We start from the raw sequence: 24,382 nt of genomic DNA, 5'->3' as shown, positions 1-24,382 counted from the left end.
GCCATGACTGGTTTTGTGTAAATATTAACTTTCTCTCTCTTTGATTCAAGCAGTTCACTGGAATGACTAGTAAGCCTCCTTGTGCAAAGTCACAATATACAGTTTCAGAGAAAAGAGAATGTTCTCGTACAGCAGTTTTAAAGTGCATTATTTTAAGGCCGGGTGCAGTGACTCACGCCTGTAATCCCAGTGCTTTGGGAAGCCAAGGATTGCTTCAGCCCAAGAGTTGAAAACCAGCCTGGGCAACATAGCAAGATCCTGTCTGTATAAAAACAAAAATACAATACAATACAATAAAATGCATTATTTAGAGCCCATATCCCAAAATTGTGATTCAGCAGAGCTGGGATGGGACCAAAGATGCCGCATGTTTCACAGCTCCCCGGGTGATGAAGATGTGCAGCCAGAGGTGGGAACTACTCCCTACTATTAATAGATGGCACCAGCACCCTCTGTGGCATAGGGAACAATTCAGACTGCTGTTTCCATTCCCAACTTACCATCACCATGAAATAGAAAAGAACCCAAATGTCAGCCTTAGTTACTTAGTTAACACGAGATAATATGATGTGAATATTAATGATGGGCCAATAAATGTTTCAATTGCAAACTGGATAAATCTACCAATCCTGTGCTAAATAAGAATTTTAATTTCCCTAAATAATCCTTGGATTCCTCAAATTTTTATTCAGTTTCTGTGGAACCATAAACCAATTTAGAAGCAAATTCGTGAGCATCCATGTAGAGTCATGGGTATTTAAATTCTGAACCTTAATAAAACCATAAAAGTCAGCTCTGCCATTAAAAACTCCACTTACCTTTGCTGTTTCATAAGAGAGTCAAAACCAACAGTCTCCACAGGTTTATTTCCAAGTGTAACAATTTGTTCTTTTCTATCTTCCTCTGGTCCATCTTCTAACACATAGCGGTTCTTAATTGCAGTAAGAAAGTCTGTTCCAAAATTTACCTTATTCGGACGAATAAAGGATCCTCCTGTTGGGTGCCTGGTAAGGAACAGCGAATGAAACACACAAAATATTACCCACCAAGAAAGGCCATAAATGCAATGTTCTGAAGGTCTCCAAAAATTTATGTATGCTAAAAAATCAAAATTAGCATAAAAGAGAATATCACATACTAAATAATATATAATCAGTATGATTGACCATAAAGGGTTATGATTTTATGCAAGCATGTTAAATCCCTCTAGATAAACTAACAAGTAATATGAAACTGATAATTCACACTAGAAAAAACAGAACTATTCAATCCATGGGAGTGGCCAGGCATGGTGGCTCACGACTGTAATCCCAGCACTTTGGGAGCCCACGGCGGGTGGATCACCTGAGGTCAGGAGTTCCAGACCAGCCTGGCCAACATGGCGAAACCCTCATCTCTACTAAAAATACAAAAATTAGCTCGGCATGGTGGTGCACACCTGTAGTCCCAGCTACTCGGGAGGCTAAGGCAGGAGAATTGTTTGAACCCAGGAAGTGGAGGTTGCAGTGAGCCAAGATCATGCCACTGCACTCCAGCCTGGGTGACAGAGCGAGACTCTATCTAAAAAAAAAAAAAAAAAAAAAAAAAAAATTATAGGTGGATTATATACAAAATCTTTTATTTATTTATTTATTTATTTATTTATTTTTTGGTAACAGAGCAAGACTTTGTCACTTAAAAAAAAAGAAGAAGAAACAGGGAACTCTATAAATTGCTCAAAATTGTATTATAAACACTATTTCAGGCCAGGCGCAGTGGCTCACAACTGTAATCCCAGCACTTTGGGAGGCCGAGGCAGGCGAATCACGAGGTCAGGAGATTGAGACCATCCTGGCTAACAAGGTGAAACCCCGTCTCTACTAAAAAATACAAAAAATTAGTCGGGCATGGTGGCGGGTGCCTGTAGTCCCAGCTGCTCAGGAGGCTGAGGCAGGAGAATGGTGTGAACCTGGGAGGCAGAGCTTGCAATGAGCCGAGATTGCACCACTGCACTCTAGCCTGGGCGACAGAGTGAGACTCCGTCTCAAAAAAAACCAAACACTATTTTAGCTTACGATCATTACTTTTTTTTTTTTTGAGAGACAGAATCTCACTCTGTTGCCCAGACTGGAATGCAAGGACGCAATCTTGACTCACTGCAACCTCTGCCTCCTGGGTTCAATCTACTCTCCTGCCTCAGCCTCCCAATTAGCTGGGACTACAGGCATGTGCCAATATGCCCAGGCTAATTTTTGTATTTTTAGTAGCAACAGGGTTTCACTATGTTGGCCAGGCTGGTCTTGAACTTCTGACCTTAAGTGATTCCCCAGCCTTGACCTCTCAAAGTGCTGGCATTACAGGTGTGAGCCACCAGGCCTGACCTAATTTTGTTTTTTATTTTTTTTTTAAAGAAAGTGGGTCTCACTCTGTCACCTAGGCTAGAGTGCGGTGACGCAACCATAACTAACTGCAGCCTCCAATTTCCAGGGCTCAGGCAATGCTCCCTCTTCAGCCTCCCACGTAGCTAGGACTATAGGCATAAGCAACCATGTCCAGCTAACATTTTCTGTATTTTCTTTAAGAGACAACATTTCACTATGTCGCTCAGGAGACAACCATTAACTCTTGAAGAAAGAAATCAGACATTCTTAGAAGTCACCATAATTCTGGCCAGGCACGGTGTCTCATGCCTATAATCCCAGTACTTTGGGAGGCTGAAAAGGGCAGATCACCTGAGGTCGAGAGTTCAAGACCAGCCTGACCAACAAGGAGAAACTCCATCTCTACTAAAAATACAAAATTAGCCAAGCGTGGTGGCGCATGCCTGTAATCCCAGCTACTCGAGAGGCTGAGGCAGGACAATCACTTGAACCCGGGAGGTGGAGGTTGCAATATGCCAAGATCACGCCATTGCACTCCAGCCTGGGCAACAAGAGCAAAACTCCATCTCAAAAAATAAAAATAAAAAAAGTCACCATAATTGAAAAGGATGAAAACTAGTATTTGTGATAAATTTTGTTAACATAGACATACATACAGTTTTTTTCTAGGATGTGGGTTCACAGTGATGACCAGACTCTAAAAGGAACTTGTGATCCCAAAAAGTTAAAACCAATCCCCCACCTGGGAAGAAGTGGCCAGGAGGGAGTTAGAAACTTAGAGAGTGTGGGCCAGGTGCGGTGGCTCACCCCTATAATTCTAGCATTTTGGGAGGCTGAGGCGGGCAGATCACCTAAAGTCAGGAGTTTGAGACCACCCTGGTCAACATGGTGAAACCCTGTCTCTATTAAAAATACAAAAATTAGCCGGGCGTGGTTGCTGGTGACTGGAGTTTCGCTACTTGGAAGTATGAGGCAAGAGAATCACTTGAGCCGGGAGGTGAAGGCTGCAATGAGCCAAGATCACATCATTGCACTCTAGCCTGAGCAATAGATAGAAACTCGCGGAGGGGAGGGGAGGGGAAGGGAAACTCGGAGAGTGTGGTGTCCTGGAAGCCAATGAAGAAAGTCAACAACCATGTCCACTGCTAAAAACAGGTCAGGTAAGGTAACAGCTGAGGCCTGGCCACTGAATCCAGCAACATGAACATAACCTTTCCTACAAGCAGTCTGGGTGGGGCAATAGGGCAAAGCCCAGTGGGGGTGAGTTCCAAAGACTGGGAGGCAACTGAGCACAGCCTACCGTTGTCCTGAAGGGGCACAGGGGTCAAAGAAGGGAGACTGTTTAAGACAGGAGAAAATATCCACCTTGTATGTTGATGAAATTAATTCCGTGGAACAGGGGGAAGCTGATTATGCAGGAAATTAAAATCTCTTTTGTAGCAAAATTAAGTCCCATAGTTCTCTCATGGCTTATACACACACATCAGTGGTTTGTTTCTGTAAGTTAAACATATTTCTTAAGTTAAAAGCCTAGTTTACTGGCTGCTCTGCCTATGGAGTAGCCATTCTTTATTCCTTTACTTTCTTAATAAATTTGCTTTCACTTTATGGATTCCCCTCAAATTCTTTCCTTTGCAAGATTCTAGAACCCTCTCTTGGGGTCTGGATCAGGCCCCTTTCCGGTAACATCTCTCTGGCGAACCACAGAAAGGATAATACTGAGGAGACCCGCCCCCCAGCCCAAAGGAAATAGACTGCAGCACTGACTGGGTGACCTTGGGACACAATTGGAGAAACTGGTTATTTTACCAAGGTTTTAACTGGAATGGCCTGTGTTCCTTTAAGGAATCAAACTTGGCTTATAGAGTCAATAAAAGCCCCTTGGGAAAACTGGCCTCATTCCTTGTCTACACAGTTCCTGACCTGTGTCCCACAGGCCTATGGAACACAAAAGAATGATCCCACCTATTCCTGTGAACCAACCAGTGATCTCTGGCTGCTGCTCAGAAGAAACAAGAGAGATGGGTAATGTTATTCTAATTCTGGGCACATATTGGAATTGGCTAGTGACTACTTATTAGCTTGATTTCAACAACTGTGCAGTTCATGGAAAACCTTCTAATTTAGTTTACTTGGGATAATTTTACTTTTTTCATTTTGCTGTTGTGAAATATATTGCTGTGATTATACTCTTTGCGTAGGAATGCAGGATAAGCTTACTAAATGTTTTCTTAAACTGAACACTTAGTAATCTTCCAGATATCACCTTTTGTCGGAACTCAAGAGTTAAGAATGGCCTTCGCCATACCAACGCTTTTGAACTGAGCTCCTCTCTACCCTGAATGCAAGAGACCCAACAGTTAGGCAGGGACATCATCACCCCTGTTCAGCATAAAGAAGTTACAGAAGGTGAATCTTCATCCCTCTGCAACCCTTAGGATTAGGGTTTTCTTGTAAAAGGAAGGGGGGAAATATGTCAGAGATGTCTGAACCAGAGCAACTCCATCTTGAATAGGTGCTGGTTAAAATAAGGCTGAGACCTACCAGGCTGCATTCCAGTTTGTTAGGCATTCTAAGTCTCAGGATGAGATAGGAGGTCGGTACAAGATACAGGTCATTAAAGACCTTGCTGATGAAACAGCATGCAGTAAAGAAGCCAGCTAAAACCCACCAAAACCAAGACAGAGATTACAGTGACCTCTGGTCATCCTCACTGCTACACTCCCACCAGCACCATGACAGTTTACAAATGCCATGGCAACATCAAGAAGTTACCCTACATGGTCTTAAAAGGTGAGGCATGAATAATCCATCCCTTGTTTAGCATATCATCAAGAAATAACCATAGAAATGGGCACCCAGTAGTCCTCAGGACTGTTCTGCCTACGGAGTAGCCATTCGTTATTTCTTTATTATTATTATTATTATTATTATTATTTTTTGGAGACGGAGTCTCACTCTGTTGCCCAGGCTGGAGTGCAGTGGTGTGATCTTGGCTCACTGCAACCTCAGCCTCCCGGGTTGAAGCATTTCTCCTGCCTCAGCCTCCTGAGTAGCTGGGATTACAGGCGTGCAACACCACGCCTGGCTAATTTTTGTATTTTTATAAATACAAGAGAAAAGGTAGAGAAAAGGTCTCACCATGTTGGCCTGGCCGGTCTCGAACTCTTAACCTCAGGTTATCTACCTGCCTTGGCTTCCCAAAGTGCTGGAAGTACAAGTAAGCCACCGCGCCTGGCCCTTTTACTTTCTTAATAAACTTGCTTTCTCCTAAAAAAATCCTAGTTAACATATATGTTCTTAAAACCAGGGGTGGGGATGGGGGAACAGGGATGGAGGCAATACAAACACAAACCAGGGTTCAACTCCTGGCTGATTACTTACTAGCTATGTGACCTCAGGCAGCTGAATTTACACCTCAACCTAAATTACCTCATCTATAAAGCCCTCTCAAAAGAGCTTATTTATAAAGATTAAATAAGCCATCTACTTTATTGCCTGGCACAAGCACTAACTGCCCTTTATGTATAGTTACTGCATCTGATATAATAGTACTGAAAATAAACTGGCCAGGTGTGGCAGCTCACTTCAGGAAGCCGAGGCTGGAGGATCCCTTGAGACCAGGAGTTTGAGACCAGCCTGGACAACAGAGCGAGACCCCTTCTCTACAAAAAAAATTTAAACATTAGCCAGGCATGGTGGTGTGCACCTATAGTCCCAGCTACTCAGGAGGCTGAGGCAAGAAGATCATTTGAGTCTAGGAGTTCACAGTTCCAGTGAGCTAGGATTGCACCATGCCACTCCGGTCTGGGGAACACAGTGAGACCCTGTCTCAAAAAAAAAAAAAAACTCACGCCTGTAATCCCAGCACTTTGGGAGGCCGAGGCAGGTGAATCACTTGAGGTCAGGAGTTCAAGACCGGCCTGGCCCTCATGTTGAAACCCCATCTCTACTAAAAACGCAAAAAATTAGCCAGGCATGCTAGCAGGTGCCTGTAATCCCAGTTACTCGGGACGCTGAGGCAGGAGAATCACTTGAACCCGGGAGGCAGAGGTTGTGGTGAGCTGAGATCATGCCACTGCACTCCAGCCTGGGCAACAAGAGTGAAACTACGTCTAAAAACAAACAAACAAACAAACAAACAAAACCCCACATATTTTGAAATACTGAGATAAGTCAAACGTCATACTCTCTAAACCTAGCCAATGGCTCTCAAACTTGTTCAGACAAGCTCCCGACCTATCCATACCATCATAATGACATAATTTCATCATATGAAGTATGTACAATTTACTAGCAGAAAATATCAATATTACAAGAAAAAGTCACATAAATCTCAGGTATAAAGTTGTTACCTGTTTCAGTTACCTATTGCTGCATAAAAACTCCCCAAAGCACAGTGGCTTAAAACGTTAGGGTGACACTCGGTACAGTTCTGTGGGTCAGCTTTGCTGAGCTTTGTTGTTCTGATTCATGTGTTGTCAGCTGTGGTCACCCACGTGACTGCATTCAGTTGGGAGCTGGCTGAGGCTGAACCATCCAAGATGGCTCAACTCAGATTTCGGCACCTGAGTGGAGGTAGCTGGAATGGCTACAGTCTGGCTGGACCCCTGTTCCCAACAGGGTTAGACTTAGCTCAGGTGATGACTGGCTTCCAAGAGAGTGAAAACAGAAACTGCAAGGCCTCTTAAAGGCTAATCCCAGAACTACTGATACAACATCATTGCACTTACTTACCAGAGCATGTCATGGGCCAGCCTAGACTCAGAGAAAGAGGAATTACACTCCGCCTCTTCATGGGAGAAGCAGCATGCATGAATAAGGATGGGAAGCATTACTGGCAGCCATCTTTGGTGACAATATACCACACCTACCCCTCCCCACCAAAAAACGGATGCCACATTGGGCAAGCTTAGATGTGTCCATCTAGACACCCAGGCCCAGCAGTTTCACCTCCATGAACAGGACAAGGCTAAGTTCAGGGGAAGGCAAGGGACATCCTCTGCCATATGCTAACATGGGCTCAAAGGACAGTGTGGCCTGGCCTAGGTGAGGTAAAGAGCAAGATCTTAGCATCCCCCACCATAGAATTTGCCATCTGGATAAACAAGGCCACATCTGCACAGCAGAGACAACCACACCTGAACTCCTTCAAGTCACAGATTTCAAAGTGGGGAGAAACAAAACAAATGATTATTTTAAAATCTGTGAGCAAAATCTTCCAAGATGTACGTACGGTATGGAGCAATAGCTAACTGAGACAGATGAGGAAGGTGGATTGCTATTTTCACTAACTTCTTATCAAAATTCAACATTATCTTTACTCATAAATTCAGGCAACAAACTAGAGTAAGATTTATAGCATTTTGTCACCAATGGAAATCAAAGATATTTTCCTATTTACACTTGTGGCAGATATTTTTTTAAAAGATCACTTATTCTCATGATTGCTTCAAAATTCAGTAGTTATTAGACCCACTGGTAGATCTTATCATTTAATATTATTTAATAAAGATTAATAATAAAAAATACTTAATATATTACTATAGCAATTTTCCCATGCATATTCTATGTATACATCAATTTTTAAAAAAATATTTTGATTACTGTATTTCAACATAACTGATTTTCTTTGTAATATATTTATTTCCTGCTTTTATTTTTTATTTTTATTTTTATTTTATTTTTTTTTTTTTGTGAGACGGAGTCTCGCTCTGTCGCCCGGGCTGGAGTGCAGTGGCCGGATCTCAGCTCACTGCAAGCTCCGCCTCCCGGGTTTACGCCATTCTCCTGCCTCAGCCTCCCAAGTAACTGGGACTACAGGCGCCCGCCATCTCGCCCGGCTAGTTTTTTGTATTTTTTAGTAGAGACGGGGTTTCACCGTGTTCGCCAGGATGGTCTCGATCTTCTGACCTCGTGATCCACCCGTCTCGGCCTCCCAAAGTGCTGGGATTACAGGCTTGAGCCACCGCGCCCGGCCTATTTCCTGCTTTTAAAAGAATTATTTTATGCCTGCCAAAAGGATCCACAGCACAAAAAAAGTCCCTGATCTTGAGTATATTCTGAAAAGATGTGGAATCTGAGCTGGGTCTTTAAGAATGAGTAGGAGTTTGATGAAAAAAACAAAAAAAGGAGCTGTGCTTTTGTCCTACCAGAGGCATCAAACAGGATCCTACATAGAAAACAAAAAAAATAGCAGAGCAAAAGCAGTGCCACTGAAAATTAAACATTTATGAAAGCTGTAACATTTTCAATAAGGTTTTATGGTTTAAACAGAGGCGCTTTCTGAAGGAAATTACAAAGATCACTTCTAGGTAATCTCCTTTTTTTATTTACATTTTTGGTAGAGATGGGGTCTCACTATGTTGACCAGGCTGGTCTCAAACTCCTGGCCCAAGTGATCCTTCCCCATAGGCCTCCCATAGTACTGGGATTATAGGCTTAAGCCACTGTGCCCGGCCTCCTTTAATTTTCTAGTATGGCAACATACAAATAGATCTTGTGTTTACTAACTATTAATTATTAATGTTAAACACTTTATGTGAAAGAAGGTGAAATAAATCCTCAGGCACGTTACTAGGTGTTAGAAAAATAGCTCCAATTTGTATTTGTTTGCTTATATACCTTAATCTATGAAAATGTACGAATAAGTTTTGTATCTAATAAACTGTTTCTAGAGTCTCATTAATAAAATAGATTTTGTTTTATGAAATAGTGAGATCTGAAATTTTAGAAATTGAATTTCATACTGAAATAAAATGTATGAAATAGTATTGGTTTTCCTTAGAGGAGTAACATGGGGGTGGTGGAACTAGAAATAGAAAAATGTATTTTAAAACATTATTTGATTTCAGTGACAAAGTGTAAGAGCTCAACTAATATATTTATAATAATGATAAATGAGAAAATAATGCAAAACAAAAATACCATGGTTTGCATTTCTGTCCTAAATTTACACTTTTTATTTATTTATTTATTTATTTATTTATTTATTTATATTTGAGATGGAGTCTCTCTCTGTCACCCAGGCTGGAGTGCAGTGGCATGATCTCAGCTCACTGCAACCTCTGTCTCCTGGGTTCAAGCGATTCTCGTGCCTCAGCCTCCCAAGTAGCTGGAATTACAGGCGCCCGCCACCACACCTGGCTAATTTTTGCATTTTTAGTAGAGACGGGGTTTCGTCATGTTGGACAGGCTGGTCTCGAACTCCTGACCTCAAGTGCTCCACCCACTTCAGCTTCCCAAAGTGCTGGGATTACAGGCTTGAGCCACGGTGCCAGGCCCTAAATCTACACTTTTTGAAACAGTAGTAATAAACAAGTTTTAAAACCATGGTAAAAAAACAAGAAGTCATGAAGAGCTCTTTATTACTGTTGAGTTGAGTTGCAGGCAGATGATAGGAGAGTTAGGAATGGTGTTAGGTAGTTGCAAAACGGATGCTATGCCCTTTACAGATCAAAGACTAACACTAAAGATCGATATTTTCTGGGACATTTCCAGCAGGTTTCTCAACAAATAATGAAAGATCCTAGCTGAATGGGTGCCCATCAATAACAACAAATCTCCAAGAGGTAAACTATAATAATTTACATGGACTCCACTGAGATTCTAGATTAACATATTAAGAAACTGTATCCAAACACTGAAATTCTAAACCATGTCTAAAGAGAAAAATGTTGGTGAGGAGAAGAACACAGGGAGGGGTGTCCAAAAACGTTTCTCTTGGAAGCATTTGGCCTGTTCAGGTTCCTTCCTCATTCTGCCCATCAATTACACACGCTGCTGGCAAAATCATCATCCTGACCCATGGCCCTCGTGGAAACAGGATGTGCTCGTAAAACCCAGTTATCAAGATTCACTCTGTCCTATGTCCCCATCAGGATTGCCAGATAAAATCGAAGATGCTCAGTTAAGCTTGTATATCAGATAAACAGCAAATCATTTTTAAGTAAGTATGCCCCCATGCATGTCTCACACCAAAAAAAAAAAAGAAAGAAAGAAAGAAAAAAAAAATAACTGCTGTTTATCTGAAATCCAAAGTTCACTATGCATTTGGTAATTTTGTTTGCTGAATCTGGCAATACTACACAAAGGTAAAGGGTCCCCAACAGACTCCCAGACTTCCATAGTAAGCTTCTTTCTTGTTGGAGCTTTGGATACAAGCTACTGGAAAAGGCCAGGTTTCTGGGGAGTTTCTAATAAATGTTGTTGATCTTGATACCCTGTTTCAGGAATGTTTAGTGTTCAGCAAGGTTGCATAACTAGCTGTTCATCATGAGAGGAGAACTCAGCTTTCCTGCAGTGCTTAGTGCTGTAACATCTAAAGAGTTGACCCAGTGAGTTTGTTTTCCCGTGAATAAAACAGTGCAGTAGATAAGCACCTTGCTGTAGACTGCTCTTTTTGTTTGCTTCTCTCGTCAGCTGAATTTAATGTTCACCTCGACTGCTTTTGCATTGACACAATTATGATTCTGCTCTGTCAAGAAAGCCCTCCAAAAATGAAGCAGAGAGACCACCTTTTTGAACAGAGATGCGCTCTGCCCACATACTATCATTACATTTCCTGATTTAAAAAAAAAAAACAACTTCTAACACATTACACCATACCAAGGGAATATTTTATACCAATCCATTATTGCTCAGCCAAGATCCTCAAAATGCTTTACAACAGGCTTATGACACACAAAAGATGAATAAATCAAGAGCTTTCTTTTTTTAGTTTAATTTTTCATTTTTGTGGGTATACACAATATTTTGATACAGGCACACCATGTGTAACAATCACATCAGGGTGAATGGGGTATTCGTCACCTCAAATATTTATCCTTTCTTTCCAACACTTATCCTTTATTTCTAGGGCTTTATTTCTTAAATTGTCAACCATCCGTTTCCTAAGATGTCCATTATCACAGACATATCCTCTCTGATGCTAAGTATTAAAGCTAGATTCTGCTCCCTAGTGCTGAAGAAAAGTCACATTTTAAGATTTATTTCTCACCAGAAAAGAGAACTCCTATCATTGCTTGGAAACAGAAGCACTGAAATAAAAGGTGAGTGGGCAGAATACCGACACACAAAGTTCTGTTCAAAGCATTCTCTTCAGTTTAAGTTCAAAGGAAAAAAACTGAAAATCACTCTGCTGTCTAGGGACAAGGTGACAAGGTCAAGAGGATTGCAAGGTTACTTATCATATTTCAACCCCTCAACTCCCCCAAAAGACAAGAAGTAGAGAGCAGGAGTACCTAGGAAGGACACAGGTGACTGGTGCATGGCCATAAATCTTGGATAAATCTTGTGAAAGTTGATTACAGAAACTGGGTCATTCTTGTCATACCCAACTAAATCAGAGTCAAGGGGCCAAGGGGAAAAAGTACTCGGGGCACACAGCACCTGCTCCAAGAATTCAGTTTATTACAAGCCCAGTTGCTGAAACTGCCTGTTGTAACCTGAAGCCAGTTTTATTTAATAGTTACTAAAACAATCTGCTCTGACTCTAAGACTAATCTTACCCACCACTGTCACTCAACGATCAGAGCTTGCTAGCCAGCTTTCCAAAACTTTACTAGTGCCAGTGAACTTTCTTTCAGAATAATATGTAACATTTCTCCTTTTTATAAAAGGTACTAGGCAGGGCACAGTGGGTCACACCTGTAATCCCAGCACTTTAGGAGGCCGAGGCAGGAGGATCACTTGAGCCCAGGAGTTCCAGACCAGCCTGGGCAAAATAGGGAATCTCCATTTCTACAAAAAAAATCAAAAAATGAAGTGGGAGAACTGCTTGGGCGTAGGAGGTTGAGGCTGCAATAAGCCATGATTGTGCCACTGTACTACTACCTGGGTGACAGAGCAAGACCTTGTGTCAAAAGAAAAAAAAAGGGCCAGGTGCAGTGGCTCACACCTGTAATCCCAGCACTTTGGGAGGCCGAGGCGGGCAGATCACCTGAGGTCGGGAGTTTGAGACCAGCCTGACCAACATGGAGAAATCCTGTCTAAAAATACAAAATTAGCTGGGCATGGGGGCGCATGCCTATAAATCACTTGAACCTGGGAGGGGGAGGTTGCAATGAGCCGAGATCACGCCATTGCACTCCAGCCTGGGCAACGAGAATGAAACTCCATCTCAAAAAAAAAAAAAAAAAAACAAAAAAAAAACGAAGGCCAGGAGCAATGGCTCACGCCTGTAATCCCAACACTTTGGGAGGCTGAGGTGGGCGGATCACAAGGTCAGGAGTTCGAGACCAATCTGGGCAATATGGTGAAACCCCATCTCTACTAAAAATACAAAAATTAGCCGGGCGTGGTGTAGTCCCAGCTACTCAGGAGGCTGAGGCAGGAGAATCGCTTGAACCCAGGAGGCAGAGGTTGCAGTAAGCCGAGATTGTGCAACTGCACTCCAGCCTGGGCGACTGAGGGAGACTCCTTCTCAAAAAAAAGAAAAAAGTCCACTGTTCTCTTTGTTCTTTGGATATACCAAAGACTAGTCTATGTGTATGCCCTGAACTGCAATTCTTGCTTCCCAAATAAAATGTTACATTTAGACATTCATCTACACATTTTATTTTGACACTGTAAACCACTATTAATTGCTAACATTACAGATATTAATTATGAGTAATAATAGCCGAGGAGATTACTATATTTACCTTAGTTTACAAAAGAGATCAGAGAAACTAAAAACCAACATGAAATCATCAAACTCTAAAGGACCAGTTAAATTCCAGTAGTCTAGACCAGTGGTTCTCCACCACTTCAGATGCAATGATCTCTTTTGTACTGCCCCAAAAATATCCTGAAACGGAATTCACAGCCAACATCACCTACCCATATAATTTTTTAATGTCAACAAAGTGCCTATTTAAATTTTAAAAAGTTATTTATAATAAGATAATATGTATTTCAATTACGTGAATGTTTTGGCATGACAACACTAGAAGACATAATGAAGTAAGCAGTTATTCCAAGGCTAAGAATCCGAATACAGTCCTGCACCACATAATGATGTGTAGGTCAACAGCAGACTGCATATACTACAGTGGTCCCATAATCACACTGGAGCTGAAAAATTCCTATCTCCTAGTGAAGCTGTAGCTGTCTTAATGCTGTAGTACAACATATTACTCTTGTTTGTGGTGATGCTAATGTAAACAAGCCTACTGCACTGCCAGTCATATAAAAGTATAGCACATACTATTATGGACAGTACATAATATTTGATAATTATAATAAATGGCTATGTTACTAGTTTAAGTGTTCAATATACTATACTTTTTATCATTATTTTAGAGTGTACTCTTCTTATTTTTTCTTTTTTTTTTTTTTTGAGACAGTTTCACTCTGCCGACCAAGGTGGAGTGCAATGGTGCGATCTCAGCTCACTGCAACCTCCACCTCCCAGGTTCAAGTGATTCTCATGCCTCAATCTTCCCAGTAGCTGGGATTATAGGTGCGTGCCACCATGCCCAGCTAATTTTTTCTGTTTTTAGTAGAGACGGGGTTTCACCATGTTGGCCAGGCTGGTCTCAAACTCTTGACCTCAGGTGATCCTCCTGCCTCAGCCTCCCAAAGTGCTGGGATTACAGGCATGAGTCGCTGCACCCAGTGAACTCCTACTTATTTGGAAAAAAAAAAAAAAAAAAGTTAATTGTAAACTACTACCCTCAGGCAGGTCCTTCAGGAGGTATTCTGGAAGAAGGTTCAGATCCAGTGCAGTGGCTCATGCCTATAATCCCAGCACTTTGGGAAGCTGAGGTGGGCGGATCACCTGAGATCAGGACTTCGAGATCAGAATGGTCAACATAGGGCTGGGCGCGGTGGCTCACACCTGTAATCCCAGCACTTTGGGAGGCCGAGGCGGGCGGATCACGAGGTCAGGAGATCGAGACCATCCTGGCTAACACGGTGAAACCCCGTCTCTACTAAAAAAATGCAAAAAACTAGCCGGGCGAGGCAGCGGGCGCCTGTAGTCCCAGCTACTCGGGAGGCTGAGGCAGGAGAATGGCGGGAACCCGGGAGGCGGAGCTTGCAGTGAGCCGAGATCGCGCCATAGCACTCCAGCCTGGGCGACTAAGCGAGACTCTGTCTCAAAAAAAAAAAAAAAAAAAAGAACAGCATGGTCAACATGGCGAAACCTCGCCTCTACTAAAAATACAAAAATTAGCCGGGCGCGGTGACATGCGCCTGTAGTCCCAGCTACTCGGGAGACTGAGGCCGAAGAATCGCTTGAACCTGGGAGGCAGAGGTTGCAGTGAGCCGAGATCGTGCCACTGCACCCCAGCCTGGGTGACAGAGTGAGACTCCGTCTCAAAAAAAAAAAAAATTAAATTAAATTTTAAAAAAGTGCCAGGCATGGTGGCTCACGCCTATAAGGCTCACTTGGGAGGCTGAGGCAAGAGAATCGTTGGAACTCGGGCAGTGCAGTGAGCCGAGATCATGCCACTGCACTCCAGCCTGGATGACAGAGCAAGAATCCATCCCCACCTCAAAAAAAAATAAAAAATTTGAAGTTTATAAAATAAAAAAGTTACAGGAAGCTAAGGTTAATTTATTATTAAAGAAAGAAAAGACTTCTAAGTTTAGTTTAGCTTAAAGCTACAGTGTTTCTAAAGTCTACAGTAGGGTACAAGAATGTCCCAGCCTTCACATTCACTCACCACTCACCCAGAGCAACTTCCGGTCCTACAAGGTCCATTCACGCTAAGTGCCTTGTGTAGGCATACCATTTTCTATCTTTTTTTTTTTCTTTTTTTTTTATGATGAGATCTCATTGTGTTGTCTAGGCTGGTCTTGAAACTCCTGGGCTTAAGCAATCCTAACGACTCAGCCTCCCAAGTAGCTGGTACTAACAGAACAGACACATACCACCCATACCACTCCACAATGCTTAATTTTTTTTCAGACGGAGTCTCGCTCTGTCGCCCAGGCTGGAGTGCAGGGGCGCGATCTCGGCTCACTGCAACCTCTGCCTCCCGGGTTCAAGCGATTCTCCTGCCTCAGCCGCCTGAGTAGCTGGGACTAACAGGCACATACCACCCATAACACTCCACACTGCTTAATTTTTTTTTTTTTTTTGAGATGAAGTCTCGCTCTATCACCCAGGCTGGAGTGCAGTGGTGCAATCTCGGCTCACTGAAACCTCCACCTCCCAGATTCAAGCGATTCTCCTGCCTCAGTCACCCGAGTAGCTGGGACTACAGGCGCCCGCCACCACGCCTTGTTAATTTTTATATTTTCAGTAGAGACGGGGTTTCATCATATTGGTCAGGCTGGTCTTGAACTCCTGACCTCGTGATCCACCTGCCTTGGCCTCCCAAAGCGCTGGAATTACAGGCGTGAGCCAATGCACCCGGCCAATTTTGTATTTTTACTGTACCTTTTCTATGTTTACGTCAATACTTACCATTATGTTACAATTGCCGACAGTATTCAGCACAGTAACATGTTGTACAGGTTACAGCCTAAAAGCAATAGGCCATGCCATACAGTAGCCTAGGTGTGTAGTAGGCTACACCATCTAGGTTTGTGTAAATACACTATGATGTTCACACAATGATGAAACCACCTAACAGGCATTTCTCAGAACGCATCCCCTTCATTAAGCAATGCATGACTATACTGAGTCAATGTCCCTGAACCAAGGCCCCCCATCAGCATTTCAGGACAAATCCTGCATCACCCAGGACTTGAAGCAATTCTGGATTTTTCTGCTCAGGGTAACCAAGACTTTGAAAATATCACTGTATTCAGAGACCATTAAAGACCATAAAATTATGAACAATTTGGGCAAGCTTTTAGAAGACGGAAGTAGGCTGGGGTAAGTTCCAAATAAAAAGTCCTTTTGCAGGGGGTGGTGGCTCACACCTGTAATCCCAGCACTTTGGGAGGCCGAGGCCAGTGGATTGCCTGAGGTCAGGAGTTCAAGAACAGTCTGGCCAACCTGGTGAAATCCCCGTTTCTACTAAAAATACAAAAAAATTAGCCAGAGGTGGTAGCAAATCCCAGCTACTCAGGAGGCTGAGGCAGGGGAATTGCTTGAACCAGGGAGGTGGAGGTTGCAGTGAGCCAAGATCATGCCACTGCACTCCAGCCTTGGCGACAGAGCGAGACCATATCTCAAAAAACAAAACAAAACAAAAAAACGGTCCTTTCACAGGAGGGTTTGTAAGGTCATGGTCCAGGTACCTAAGGAATCCATGGGCCTGGCTAAAATATTTCTCCTGAAACACATAACCTGAACAGCTCTGAACAAATTCAGAGATGGCAAGTCTACAAGCAGAGTTGGCCTTTTAAGAACATCCTGACTTTCTAAAATTATGGAATAGTGGACCAGGAGATACGCTGTGTGGTTATCTAATTCTGACCTTCATTTTAAAGGTTAGTAAACTTCTCTTGTTCGGGACCATAAAGACTGTTAAAAGCGGGCTGGTGCAGTGGCTCGCACCTGTAATCTTTGAGAAGCAGAGGTGGGAGGATCGCTTGAGGCCAGGAGTTTGAGACCAGCCTGGGCAACACAGAAAAACTTCATCTCGATAACTTTTTGTTTTGTTTTGTTTTTTTAATTAATTGGGTGTGCTGGTGCGTGCTTGTAGTCCCAGCTACTCAGGAGGCTGAGGCAGAAAGATCACTTGAGCCCAGGAGTTCAGGGTGACAGTGAGCCATGATCATGCCACTGCATTCCAGTCTGGGCGAGACAATGTCTCAAAAAATAAATAAACCAAACAAACAAACAATAAGATTGTTAAAAATATACTAGAGGTCTCCTGATTTCTAGGGCAGTATTGTGTTCACTGTACCACACTTAAGGAAAAACAGTTAACTAGGGAAAGATCCTTTTGAGAAATTGAAAACTAATAAAATCAACAACAACAACAAAAATTCACAAGATAGGCTCTGCCTGAAGGCTCTCAGCACCCTTTTCAGAGCTTCATGCAGTTTTTCTGACATCAGGTAATCAAAAATATTAATAGAAATGCAATGTGATGGGCTAGGTGTGTAATCCTGGCACTTTGGGAGGCCAAAGGGGCGGATCACAAGGTCAGGAGGTCAAGACCAGCCTGGCCAACATGGTGAAACCTCGTCTCTACTAAAAGTACAGAAATTAGCCGGGCATGGTGGTGGGCACCTATAATTCCAGCTACTCAGGAGGCTGAGGCAGGAGAATCACTTGTACCTGGGAGGCAGAGGTTGCAGTGAGCCGAGATTGTGCCACTGCATTCCAGCTGGGGGACAGAGCAAGACTCCGTCTCAAAAAAAAAACAAAAAAACAAACAAAAAAAAGAGGCTGGGCGCGGTGGCTCACACCTGTAATCCCAGCATTTTGGGAGGCCGAGGTGGGCGGATCACGAGGTCAGGAGATCAAGACCATCCTGGCTAACATGGTGAAACCCTGTCTCTACTAAAAATACAAAAAATTAGCCGGGCGTGGTGGTGGGCGTCTGTAGTCCCAGTTACTTGGGAGGCTGAGGCAGGAGAATGGCATGAATCCAGGAGGCGGAGCTTGCAGTGAGCAGAGATTGCACCTCTGCACTCCAGCCTGGGTGACAGAGTGAGACTCCCTCTCAAAAAAAAAAAAAAGAAAGAAAAAGAAGTGCAATGTGACATGGTGACATGTAACTCTTCCTACGATAAGAAATTTTTTTAATGGTGGCTCAGCATTTCACTATTTAGATGTTCTATATTTTGGGTAATCAATTCCTTCTTACTGGATATCTAGGCTATTTCTCTTTTCTATTATTTACTCACTGGATTATAAATTGGTAATGAGCCAGAAAGGTTTGCATTCATCCAATTTAAAGGACTGTCACACACACACACACACACACAAAAGGACGTAGAAAGCAACGCCACCCATAAGGTCAAGAGTCAGAATTTTTTTTAAAAAGGGAAAAATTCTACAAACAGCAGCAATTAAGCCACAAATAAAGTTAACTGCCTTTTTGGAATACAACAAATTCCATAATATAACTACTCCATGAGCCAAACGTTTCTTCCTCTCCATCCCTCCTTACTCAAGTATTAAATATAATCTTGACTAAATGACCATGCTGATTCATAATGAAAAGTTACCTGCATTTAAAATACACAGTCCCTTCGTGGCTCCCATCATGCTTTCCTCTCTCGGGATTGTCCCATTCTACTCCTAACCAGGGTCCTAGCAGAACAAGAAAAACCAAATGAGTAACAGATGATGATACAGGCAATGCTCCATTTTTCTGCAAGCAAATACCAATTTGCAGTGGAAACCATATCACACAGATACCACTTGGGGAGGAGGAAATGGCCAAGTTAGCCTTACACTCAGGACTTCAATCAGCAAATGCCATAGCATGTCTGGGTGAAAAAGCCAACAAAAACCACCTCTCCAGAAAACAAGAGTGGCTAAAATTTATTGAGCACACTAAACAAGATTGACCCTCGAGGACATGACACTAAGAGAAATAAGCCACCACAAAAGGACAAACACCATATTCCACTTACATGAGACTAGGGTAGTTACTACTAAACTGTACATTCAAAACTGGTTCAGATGGTAAATTTTATGTTACGTATATTTTACCACAATTTAAAATGTTAAATTAAAAAGTGGTTAAAATGGCAAACTTTATGTTATGTATGTAGCTACAATAAAAATTTCAAAAAAAAAAAAAAAAGCCCAGGCACAGTGGCTCACACCTGTAATCCCAGCACTTTGCAAGGCCAAAGTAGGTGGATCACCTGAGGTCAGGAATTCGAGACTGGCCTGACCAACATGAAGAAACCTCGTCTCTACTAAAAATACAAAATTAGCCGGGCGTGGTGACGCTTGACAGTAATCCCAGCTACTCGGGAGTCTGAGGCAGGAGAAACGCTTGAACCCAGTAGGCAGAGGTTGCAGTGAGCCGAGATCGTGCCACTGCACTCCAGCCTGGGCAACAAGAGCAAAATTCCATCTCAAAAAAAAAAAAAATTCCAAAAACAAAGGAAAAATAATGTTTTCCTTCAATTTCAGCAAAGAAAAACCCAATAAAGGTAGTCTTCAAGGAAAAAGAAAATGATCCCAGATAGAAGCCTAAAGATACAGAGGGTGGGGAGACAAAAGGCAAGAAAAGGGTAAATACATGGGTAAAGTTAAATTAATATAGACAATATAAAGTAATAATATCAGTTCTTTGGGTTTAAAATAAACATTGGTTAAAATGTCACACATGAGTTAGGAAGGTGATAAATGGCGTGTTCTAAGGTCTTTCATGGGTCCAAAAGGAGGTATAATTATTAGACTAGATTTCTGTAAATCAGAGATACATATTTTAATCTCTAGACTTACCTCAAAATAATAAAAAATTAACTGCTGTGTAAGGAAAAATAAAAAATGAATAACTACTGTGTAAATTAAAACTCTCTCCAAACCATGTCTTTCCTCTGCTACACCACTTCTCACACTACAACAATCAACACAGAAGATGACTTCTGTGACCGAATGTGTGGGGGTTTTCCCCACACACCAAGCAGTGGATGCCACCTGGGTGTCCACCGATTCAATTCTGACACTATCTGACTGGACATAGTGTCAGACCCCCAGCCACCAGTCTGGGCATCTGGAACTTTTGACTGACCAGCTTCAAACAGCTGGGGTTCCAACAACCCCCTCTTTATATTTGATTAATTTCCTGGAGTGGCTCACAGAACTCATGAAAACACTTATTTACATTTACAGGTTTATTATAAAAAATATTGCAAAGAATCTAGATGAAGAGGTGCGCTAAGGCAAGGTACGGAGGAAGGGCTGTGGAGCCTCCAAGCCCTCCATGGATGCAAGAACCTTCACAGATTCAGCTATCTAGAAGTTCAAAGACATCAGCATTCCTGCCTCCAGTGTAGGGGGGTGAGAGCCTCTCCAGGAGGGACTTATGACCCACAATCGGAATGGTGAAGATGATTAGAGATCTGCCTTGGGGCAGGAGAATGGAGGGCAGGAAAGAGATCCTGTTGCCTGAGGCCAGACACATCAACATTATAACAAAAGACTGTAACAAGAGGTATGGGAGCTAAGAACCAGAAACCAAGAACAAAAACCAATATATATCATACCACCACAACTACCAAACTAATACAGAAGAAACATCAGATAAAAATAATCATCTCTAGGCTTGGTTGTTCATGCCTGTAATCCCAGCACTTTGGGAGGCGAAGGCGGGTGGATTGCTTGAGCTTAGGAGTTCGAGACCAGCCTAGGCAACATGGCAAAACCCTGTCTCTACTAAAAATACAAAAAAATAGCTGGGCATGGTGGTGCGTGCCTGTGATCCCAGCTACCCAGAAGGCTGAGGCGGGAGGATTGCTTGAGCCTGGGGTGTGGAGGTTGCAGTGAGCCAAGGTTGAGCCACTGCACTCCAGCCTGAGTGACAGGGGGAGACTCTGTCTCAAAAAACAAAAAAAAGAAAAGAAATAGTGGCTGGGCACCGGAGCTCACACCTGTGATCCCAGCACTTTGGGAAGCCAAGGCTGGCTGATTGTTTGAGCTCAGGAGTTCGAGATCAGCCTAGGTAACACAGTGAAACCACGTCTCTACAAAAACTACAAAAACAAGCCTGGTGTGGTGGTGCGCACCTGTAGTTCCAGCTACTTGGAAGGCTGAGGTGGGAGGACCACTTCAACCCAGGAGGCGGAAGTTGCAGATAGCACTACTGCACTCCAGCCTGGGCAATGGAGTAAGACCCTGTCTCAAAACAAAAAACAAAACAAAACAAAAAAAACAATAATCATCGTCATCCAATGAAGGGAGAAAAAGAAAAAAAAAAAGGAACAGAACATCAGCAAAACAAACAAAAAGTAGTAAGATGAGAGATATAAACCCAAATTATCAATAATTAAGTAAAACATAAATGGTATAAATGCACTCATTAAAAGAAAACATTTTCCAATACCCGGGCACAGCAGCTCACACCTATAGTCCCAGCACTTAGGGAGGCCAAGTCAGGTGGATCACCTGAGGTCAGGAGTTCGAGACCAGCCTGACCAACATGGCGAAACCCTGTCTCTACTAAAAATAGAAAAATTAGCCGGGCGTGGTGGCGGGTGCCTGTAATCCCAGCTACTCGGGAGGCTGAGGTAGGAGAATTGCTGGAACCCAGCAGGTGTAGGTTGCAGTGAGCCAAGATCGCGCCATTGTACTCCAGTCTGGGCGACAAAAGCAAAACTCCATCTCAAAAGGAAAAAAAAAAAAGAAGTACAATTAATGTTATCATCATGGAAACTATCAGAATGGGTTGAACTGATGGATGCTACAAAGAAGAATGCACAAAGTAAGACCATTCTCTCATACTGCAAAGCACAAGTCATTTTTCAAGCTAAAGCAGACAGAAAGAGCAAAGCCAGCATTCAACTGTCAGCATTCAAGTCTGATGAAGAACATCTATGGTTTAGCAAGCTTTTGCCCAGGGGCCAGTACATTAATGACAGAGGAGCAAGTACAGAAACCAGTATGAATAAGAGAGTGGACAGAAGTGGTATAAGGGCAGGCCTACCTACCTCACTAGTCAGATCCCAGGAATGTGTAAGATCCAGATTTTTGCTTTCTACATCCAGGGTGAACAAACCCTGATAGCCTCACTTTAAAAATTCCAAATGCACAAAAGACTGAACCAGACACTAGCACACAGGTTGATTAATTTACAATGATAGATAAAGCTGTCACACAAACCTGATTACTCTGGTCGGCCTAATTTGTTTCCTATTCTCCATGGACTCAAGCCACATGAAAAACCATCATAATCAGTCCCAACTTCACTGACATCACAAGAATTAAAAATAATTAATCCATTACAAAGTTTCTGCATAGCGAAAGAAACAATCAAAGTGCCAGGCGCGGTGACTCACGCCTGTAATCCCAGCATTCTGGAAGGCCGAGGCGGGCGGATCACGAGATCAGGAGATCGAGACCATCCTGGCTAGCACCACGGTGAAAACCCGTCTCCACTAAAAAATATAAAAAATTAGCCGGACGTGGTGGCGGGTGCCTGTAATCCCAACTGCACAGGAGGCTGAAGCAGGAGAATGGCGTGGACCGGGGAGGCGGAGCTTGCAGTGAGCCGAGATCGCGCCACTGTACTCCAGCCTGGGCCACAGAGCGAGACTTCGTCTCAAAAAAAAAAAAAAAAAAAGAGATTGAGACCATCCTGGCCAACGTGGTGAAACCCCGTCTCCACTAAAAATACAAAAATTAGCTGCGCGTGGCGGCGCACGCCTGTAGTCCCAGCTACTCGGAAGGCTAAAGCAAAAGAATCCCTTGAGCGGGGGAGGTGGAGGTTGCAGTGAGCCAAGATGGCGGCTATTGCACTCCAGCCTGGAGACAGAGCGAGACTGTCTCAAAAGAAAATAAACAAACAATCAACAAAGTGAAGAGAACTCATAGAATGGGAGAAAATATTTACAAGCTACTCATCTAATAAGGGATTAATAACCAGAATATAATAAGGAGCTCAAACAATTCAACAGAAAAAACATCTAATAATCCGATTAAGAAATGGGCAAAGATCTGAATAGACATTTCTCAAAGGAAGGCATACAAATGGCAAGCAGGTATATGAAAAGGTACTCAACATCACTCATCATCAGATAAATGCAAATCAAAACTACAATGAGGTATCACATCACCCCAGTTAAAAGGGCTTTTATCCAAAAGAGAGGCTATATAACAAATGCTAGAGGAAAGGGAACCCTCACACACTGCTGGTGGGAATGTAAATTAGTACAACCACCATGGAGAGCAGTTTGGAGAATCCTCAAAAAACTAAAAATAGAACTGCCATATGTTCCAGCAATCCTACTGCTAGTTATATATCCAAAAGAAAGAAAAACAGTATATAGAAGAGACATCTGCACTCCTATGTTTACTGCAGCACTATTCTGAATAGCCAAGGTTTGGAATCAACCTAAGTGTCCATCAACAGATGAATGGATAAAGAAAATAAATACATACACAATAAAATACTATTCAGCCTTAAAAAAGACTGAGATCCTGTCATTTGCAACAACATGGGTGGAACTGGAGGTCATTCTGTTAAGTGAAATAAGGCAAGCACAGAAAGACAAACCTCGCATGTTCTCACTTATTTGCAGGAGTTAAAAAAATGAAAACAATTGAACTCATGGAGATAGAGAGTAGAATGGGGCTGGGCAAGGTGGTTCACGCCTGTAATCTCAGCACTTTGGGAGGCTGAAGCAGGCGGATCACCTGAGGTCAGGAGTTCAAGAGCAGCCTGGCCAACATGGCAAATCCCCGTCTCCATTAAAAATATAAAATTTAGCCAGACATGGTGGTGCACACCTGTAATCCCAGCTACTTGGGAGGCTGAGGCAGGAGAATCACTTGAACCTAGGAGGCGGAGGTTGCCATAAGCCAAGATGGCACCACGGCACTCCAACCTGGGCAACAGAGCGACGCTCCATTTAAAAAAAAAAAAAAAGAGGAAGAAGAAGTAGAATGATGGTTACTAAAGGCTGGGAGGCTGGGCAGAGGAAGGGAGTGGGAATGGTTAATGGGTACAAGAATACAGATAGCATGAATAAGATCTAGTGTTTGATAGCATGACAGGGTGACTACAGTCAACAATAATTTATTGTACATCTTTATATAACTAAAAGGGTATAATTGGGCTGTTTGTAACACAAAGACAGAATAAATGGTGATGGATACCTCATTTACCCAGATGTGATTATTATATATTGTATGCCTGTATCAAAACATCTCATGCACCCTATAAATAAATACACCTGCCAGGTGCAGTGGCTCACGCCTGTAATCCCAGCACTTTGGGAGGCCGAGGCAGGCGGATCACCCCAGGTCGCAAGTTTGAGACCAGCCTGATGAACATGGAGAAACCCCGTCTCTACTAAAAATACAAAAATTAGCCGGATATGGTGGCACATGCCTGTGATCCCAGGTACTTGGGAAGCTGAGGCAGGAGAATCCCTTGAACCTGAGAGGCGGAGGTTGCAGTGAGCTGAGATTGCGCCACTGCACTCCAGCCTAGGCAACAGGAGCAAAA

At 42.8% G+C, this 24,382-nt stretch overlaps 1 protein-coding gene and 1 long non-coding RNA gene across 9 annotated transcripts in view; one reads left to right on the top strand and one right to left on the bottom strand.

Moving 5' to 3' along the window:
- The window catches only part of TBCE (tubulin folding cofactor E), an 82,463-nt gene that overhangs the window by 33,943 nt on the left and 24,138 nt on the right, over nucleotides 1–24,382 (bottom strand). For all 8 annotated transcript variants that reach the window (XM_003893735.5, XM_009197152.4, XM_003893734.5 and 5 more), the window contains exons 3-4: nucleotides 18,423–18,507; nucleotides 819–1,004 (exon numbers count right to left, since the gene is read on the bottom strand). In XM_003893735.5, the coding sequence (XP_003893784.2) occupies nucleotides 819–1,004; nucleotides 18,423–18,507 (271 nt within the window). The remainder of the gene's footprint in view (nucleotides 1–818; nucleotides 1,005–18,422; nucleotides 18,508–24,382) is intronic.
- Nucleotides 9,861–10,740, top strand: LOC103880633. Its single transcript, XR_641774.4, has 2 exons — nucleotides 9,861–9,931; nucleotides 10,592–10,740. It is a non-coding gene; the product is annotated as an uncharacterized LOC103880633 (long non-coding RNA).

Source organism: Papio anubis, chromosome 1 (assembly GCF_008728515.1).
Source record: "Papio anubis isolate 15944 chromosome 1, Panubis1.0, whole genome shotgun sequence".
Lineage (NCBI taxonomy): Eukaryota > Metazoa > Chordata > Mammalia > Primates > Cercopithecidae > Papio > Papio anubis.
The sequence above is the reverse complement of the archived record's forward strand: the minus strand, read 5'-3'. Positions and strand labels throughout refer to the sequence as shown.